At 44.6% G+C, this 7,051-nt stretch overlaps 1 protein-coding gene across 1 annotated transcript in view; it reads left to right on the top strand.

Moving 5' to 3' along the window:
* Window positions 1-3,994, top strand: part of qsox1 (quiescin Q6 sulfhydryl oxidase 1) — a 36,988-nt gene extending 32,994 nt beyond the window's left edge. The window contains exons 12-13 of the mRNA XM_063892063.1: window positions 1,527-1,688; window positions 1,776-3,994. Coding sequence (XP_063748133.1) covers window positions 1,527-1,688; window positions 1,776-2,512 — 899 coding nt within the window. The 3' untranslated portion in view covers window positions 2,513-3,994. The remainder of the gene's footprint in view (window positions 1-1,526; window positions 1,689-1,775) is intronic.
* Window positions 3,995-7,051: the final 3,057 nt, after the last annotated feature.

Raw genomic sequence — 7,051 nt, 5'->3', positions numbered from 1 at the left:
CTGTGTTCAGGAAGTAAATAAAGGATGTCACCAGGGTGACTTTACTAAAAAAACAAACTCTACTAGCATGCATGTTAGGCTAGTTTTTGACTGATTTCACACCCTGATCATTTATACAGGGCAACTGAAAGTGAACTTATAGCAAAGGTCAGTGGTGAGCATCTCGAGATGTGCCGCAGATTGGATTTCTGAGTGAATAACGGGCTCTTTAAAATAGTAACCTCAAGGAGTTTAAGTGCCACTGCTGGTAGTTGTATCCACACACTACTGCCTTATATAAACACTAAATCAGAACACCTTTCCACTGCTCAAACAACACTGTGTGTGTGTGTGTGTGTGTGTGTGTGTGTGTGTGTGTGTGTGTGTGTGTGTGTGTGTGTGTGTGTGTGTGTGTGTGTGTGTGTGTGTGTGTGTGTGTGTGTGTGTGTGTGTGTGTGTGTGTGTGTGTGTGTGTGTGTGTGTGTGTGGTGTGTGTGTGTGTGGCTACATGAAAGAAAACATGTTAAAGGAGAAAGTTTAATTCATTAGCGGGGCGGCTCCCCTGCGAGGGTTCTGCTGCTCTCATGTTCAATTTGGAGATTGGACTTTGCTTTGAAATCGTGTGAAGCGACAAGACAGGTGGTGGAGGTCTGCCGCACAAAACAGTGTGTGTGTGTGTGTGTGGGTGTGTGGGGAAGCTGTCCACTTTGGCCACATCTATTATCTCACCACCCCTCCCACTGGGACATCCCAGAAACCCATTGATCATTGTTAGACCCTGTCACACACACACACACACACACACACACACACACACACACACACACACACACACACACACACACACACGCACACACATGTCAATCCCTAGATTACCTGCACACAAACACAGACAGATGATTTACATATACACACTCAAACACATACATACACATATGCATATAGGCACTTAGTTTTTACGAGCTCTGTGACAAGATCAAACGGGTTCAGCTCGGATTGCAGCGAGTCCTCGGAGCACTTACATCCTCCCGTCAACAAACACACACACACACACACACACACACACACACACACACACACACACACACACACACACACACACACACACACACACACACACACACACACACACAAAATAAAAGAAACAACAATGAGGGGAAGCCGCTGACTGCGCACTTTATGATCTGCATGAATATGGACACATGCAACTCTCTCTGACCTTGTTCATATCATCTGTAAGCTAGCTGGCTGTCAGTCTGTGAGGAAGTGGAAGACAAGGTGTCTTTATTTTGAATTCCTGCATCCAAAAATGTTTTCCAGATGGGTAAAGAGCCCCCCTAAGCTGATGATTGTGTCATTTCTGGATGCCTGAAGCAATCCTGCACAACACGGTGTGAAAGGACAGATACAGCCGACATGTGCATGCATACATTTGACTCCCCTGCAGGGTCACAGTGCATCCTTTCACCCCCACGTGTCTGTGTGCCTGATCTCTTCTTGATCAGGGCCGTACATAACCTGTGATGCTCCTGTGTTCGTCCCTGCAGGTGCGTTGAGTGAAGACCCAAACTTCCCCAAGGTCCAGTGGCCGTCTCCGGAGATGTGTCCGACCTGCCACACGGTGAAGGAGAACGGGGAGCACCGGTGGATCCCGGAGCAGGTCCTGCCCTTCCTGCTGTCACACTTCTCCTCCAGCAGCATCCTCACAGGTACAGACGGACTGATCATTAGTGAAGCATGTTATTTTGAGAGGATTTCAAAATAATGACGCCGTGTTTCTCTTCTCCTCCGGTCAGATTACCTCGAAGACGAAGACCACATCCTGAAAAAGCAGCAGGAGAAACACGAGGGTCGTCAGCGAGCGTTAGAGGCTCAGAAACACCTGGACAGGAACACCCGCGAGGCGCTGGACTCCATCCCACACCCTCTGCCTCCAAAACCTACCCTGCAGGAGGAGGAGGAGGAGGAGGAGGAGGAGGAAGAGGAGGAGGAGGAAGAGGAGAAAGCACCACAGGAGACGAAACCCTGGCCTAAACGCGAGGTCGGGGTGGCAGGAGTCCAGCGGCGCCGGAGGGCCAGCTTCGTGGGGGTGCGGATGCGGGAGCTGCAGGAGGAAATCGTGGATCTGGACATGTTCGTGAACCAGCACTACGGGGCCAAGGCGCTGGCCTCCAACCGGGTCAAACGGCGCTCCCTGCAGAGGAACAAGGACCGGGAGCCGGGGCCCGTGTTCGGCCTCGGCATAGAGCTGGACGCCGGGCTGGGCATGGTGGCTCTGCAGCCCGTGGAGCAGGACTATGAGCCGGACGTGGGGCGGAGGAGGAAAAGGGAACTGACGGGCCGGTTCTACAACAGGGAGGAGGAGCGGGGCCACGGGGGCCGCTGGATGTCGGCGCTCAGCATCGGGTTCTCTAGAGTGGACGTCAGCCTGTGTGTCATCCTCTACTTCCTGTCCTCCATGTGCCTCCTTGCCATGTACCTGTTCTTCAAGAACCGCCTCAGGCTGCGCAGGTTTAAAGTGTCTCTGACCTGAAGAGAGTACAGAGCCTTCATCCTCAACAATCAGCAGGGATCAGGCGGTGGTGGAAAGTACTTTTCTTCAAGAACTGCGGTGTCTTTTGAGGAAGTATTCCCTTTTTATGAATCAAATACATTAAATACCGTGAAAATAAGACTATGGTATATTAGACTTTAAAGTGAAGGCTGTGCAGATTTAAGAGAGCTAGTGTTAAACAGAAATGTGCAAAACATGATTTACTACACTAAAAAAAACAAGGTATTTATGGATTTAGTTTACAGCTAACTTCAACACAAGGAAGGTGCTTTATCTAAAATAACAAATACAAGCATTAGTAAGTCCAACAGAAACACATCATTAAAGTAAAGCCAGACCAAATAGATCAATACAGGTATAAGAATAAGAGGTTTTATTTGAAAATAATTCTGGCACTAGAGAAAGTTATTACATTTGGCGCCTCTTTCACCAGCTGCAACTTCAACAAATCCAGTGATAAGATCTATAATACTCTGGATAATGCGGGAGTACTTTCTGGGATATTCGGATGCTAACACGTTTGTTCTTCTACTTAAATGAAGGAGTCCTTCTCTTCTGTCCTTTAGTGCTTCTTCCACCACTGTCTTAAGGGGTACTTTAAGGGGATGTGTTCAGATTAGGGCGATCTTAAGTGGTTCACTTAACTCTCACCTGCAGTGTGTTTATACTGACCGCGTACAAGAGATTAACTTCCAAATTAGTAATGCAATGTTGATCTGGCCTCCGCAGCTCAAATGTGTGTGAATATTAAGGTTTATTTTCCTGGGTTTCTGCTTGGGGTTGACCCATTTATGAAGGATGAAATTAAACCCAATATGAGATGAATTCATTTTGGGAATGTGAAGGAAATAAATGCAATTACTGTTTTCTGTACTAAAAGAGGGAGAGTTAATGGATTCATTATTATTTTTTATCTTTTCAAATTAGGGCAGAAATGTGCCTAAAGTACTTTGATACGACCAAAAATATTTCCTTCATTCTTTTATATTTTCATGTAAAATATTTGAATCATTTGAACTTCATTTTTATAATTATTTGATTTAAAGTTCTGTTGTATCTTAAATTACAGAGGAACCGTTTCCCCTCCAATCAATTAATGTGTGTGTTGATTCCTCATGCATTGAGTTTAAAGTTAGTGCATTTAATTTAATAATCAGACGTTTAAAGAAGTCCCTAAAATGCTTTGTGGGGATTCTGAGGGTTTGCTTCACGCTGTTGAATACTGTGACTTTCACCAGAGAGCGGGTCGGTGTTTCTGCTGCGGTGGCTTTACTGTTCATTACACTGTGTCCCATCTTTAGTGACATCACACTGCTGGGGATGTCTGCCTTCACACTGGACGGGGTTTTAGAAATAAGCAGGATTTGTTTTTGGCTCGAGTCCGTGATGTAAAGCTCATCTCAAAAACACTGCGGGCTCCACTGCTTCTGTCTGAATCAATAAAATTATTTTTGATAAAGACTCTGCTTTTTATACTGATATACCCTGAACATCAGCAGGAGAGGACTCTTTAAAGTAGAGACTCTACATACTGATATACACCTGAACATCAGCAGGAGAGGACTCTTTAAAGTAGAGACTACATACTGATATACACCTGAACATCAGCAGGAGAGGACTCTTTAAAGAAGAGACACTACATACTGATATACACCTGAACATCAGCAGGAGAGGACTCTTTAAAGTAGAGACCTACATACTGATATACACCTGAACATCAGCAGGAGAGGACTCTTTAAAGAAGAGACACTACATACTGATATACACCTGAACATCAGCAGGAGAGGACTCTTTAAAGAAGAGACACTACATACTGATATACACCTGAACATCAGCAGGAGAGGACTCTTTAAAGTAGAGACACTACATACTGATATACACCTGAACATCAGCAGGAGAGGACTCTTTAAAGTAGAGACACTACATACTGATATACACCTGAACATCAGCAGGAGAGGACTCTTTAAAGTAGAGACCCTACACACCCCATCTGTATTTTCTCCAATGTCTCGGTGTTTTCCCTGCTGGTTTGTTTTTTTGTTTTCCCCAAGACTTCCCTGAGGATTTGGGTGGTGTTGCATGTAGAAATTGGGGGGGTTAAAGCATCCAAGGTTGAAGGAAAAAGCCAGTTCCCATCTGCTGTGCAGCGCAAGCTAAATCCTAACAATTTCATTGGGATTATAGCAAGTGAGTAATCCAGCTTTCCTTTGGGGCTACAGGGAGAGATTACCCTCGAGGATTAGCTCCCGCACATAATAAACTTTATTAAAACGCAATCGGCTTTGAGGGGGGGCATCTTGCCTTCACACACTTGAGGTGAGCGGGCAGCAGACACAAGTGAGACAGTGGGGTGAGGTGCATGAAAGAGGGAGAAGTGTGTGTGTGTGTGTGTGTGTGTGTGTGTGTGGGGGGGGGGGGGGGGGATGGATGCATTCAGGTTTTTGATGTCGTTCGGATTAACAAGCCCATCTGAGGGACGAGCGATGCTTGATCTTGAGCTTTGTGTTTCCCTGAACATCGGCTTCAATTCCCTTGACTCTTGACCCCTTACCTCCACACACAGACACACACACACACACACACACACACACACACACACACACACACACACACACACACACACACACACACACACACACACACACACACACACACAAACAGCCACTGATCTCTGAAACTCCATCTCTTTATCCAAGCCACGTCTCCAGCATCAGCACTATGACAGGTTTTGATGGTGAATTAGTTGGGTTGAAGCAGTCAATCCCACACACACACACACACACACACACACACACACACACACACACACACACACACACACACACACACACTCACAATAGACTGATTAATAGCTGTACATTAAAGCGAAGGAGCATCGCAGCTGTGACTTAATCAAACTCTCAGATACTTTGAATTAGACGCCCGGTGATACGGTATGATGGGCGGGATGGATGGAGAACAGCACGGTTTGTCACGCAGAAGCTTCTGTGTGTTATTTATTCCTTTATCACACATTATGCAGTATATCTCCTGACACATTTTAATATCAGGGCTGTGGGGAAGTGTCAGACTAAAGGAGGACGTGTCTGTCCTTCTCAGACTTCTTTTTTGCACGTGTTTAAGTTTAGTGACTTTGTTTGTTTACTGAAGCTATGTCCAGTGCTGCTCTGTATCCAAGTACAGGTACACAAGTACTGTCCTTATGAGGTACTTGTACTTGTATCTGAACAGTCTGCACTTTATACTTCAACTTTACTCAGGGGGAAATATTTGACCTTTTTGCACCAAGGTTTATTTGACATTTGACGTACATTTCACATTTCTACATATTCAGTTTTTAAACATCTTTTTTATTTTCTAATTCATTAATAATAAGTAAATAAATAACATGATGAGTAATATTCTGATTTAAGGCTAACAGTAATAATACAAATACAATTTAAAGTTTAATAAAATGACGAATAAAAATACCACGTAAAAATAACAGCAGATAAAGTACCGACACACTCTGAGTGTGAATCATCATGTCAGGGATTTTAAACATGATGACAAACCCGTTCGTGTCTCCAGGTTTAAGCACTCCTCTCCTCACGTGTGATCTGTTAATCTGCTTAAATGTTTACCTGTTTTTTATGGGATTGGAGTCAGAGATGCTTTCTCTGCAGGAGCCTTTCATCAGGCGCCGTTCACACTGATGAACACGAAGGAGGAAGATGGCAGCGATGTAAAATCTCTGAGGCAGAGGTGACGGTTCACTCTGAGGACAGACGCCTCCAAATTAATTCACAACACGTTCAGAGATGTTTGTGCATCAGTTATTCTGCAGGATCTAATCTGAGGGATCTTTTCTCATTCAGACGTTGTTGTTTGGTCTTAGAGAAATACTCGATTCTGATTGGTCAATTGAGACATTCCAGAGTTCTGCTATTTTTCGCTAACAAACCGTAGCTCAGGACGATCAAAGGACTTTGTGAGGTCGTATCAATCCGCAGAAAGAAGTCCGCTCAATTTAACGTCAGCTCTGGACTTCCACGAAGAAAAAATCATTTCTACTGTTCCCTTTAGAGTTTACTTCCTGTCTGTCTTCTTCTGCTGTTCCCTTTAGAGTTTACTTCCTGTCTGTCTTCTTCTGCTGTTCCCTTTAGAGTTTACTTCCTGTCTGTCTTCTTCTGCTGTTCCCTTTAGTGTTTACTTCCTGTCTGTCTTCTTCTGCTGTTCCCTTTAGTGTTTACTTCCTGTCTGTCTTCTTCTGCTGTTCCCTTTAGTGTTTACTTCCTGTCTGTCTTCTTCTGCTGTTCCCTTTAGTGTTTACTTCCTGTCTGTCTTCTTCACTGTTCCCTTTAGTGTTTACTTCCTGTCTGTCTTCTTCTGCTGTTCCCTTTAGTGTTTACTTCCTGTCTGTCTTCTTCTGCTGTTCCCTTTAGTGTTTACTTCCTGTCTGTCTTCTCCTGCTGTTCCCTTTAGTGTTTACTTCCTGTCTGTCTTCTTCTGCTGTTCCCTTTAGTGTTTACTTCCTGT

The sequence above is a fragment of the Eleginops maclovinus genome, chromosome 9, assembly GCF_036324505.1.
Source record: "Eleginops maclovinus isolate JMC-PN-2008 ecotype Puerto Natales chromosome 9, JC_Emac_rtc_rv5, whole genome shotgun sequence".
NCBI lineage: Eukaryota > Metazoa > Chordata > Actinopteri > Perciformes > Eleginopidae > Eleginops > Eleginops maclovinus.
This window is presented reverse-complemented; position numbering and strand designations above follow the sequence as displayed.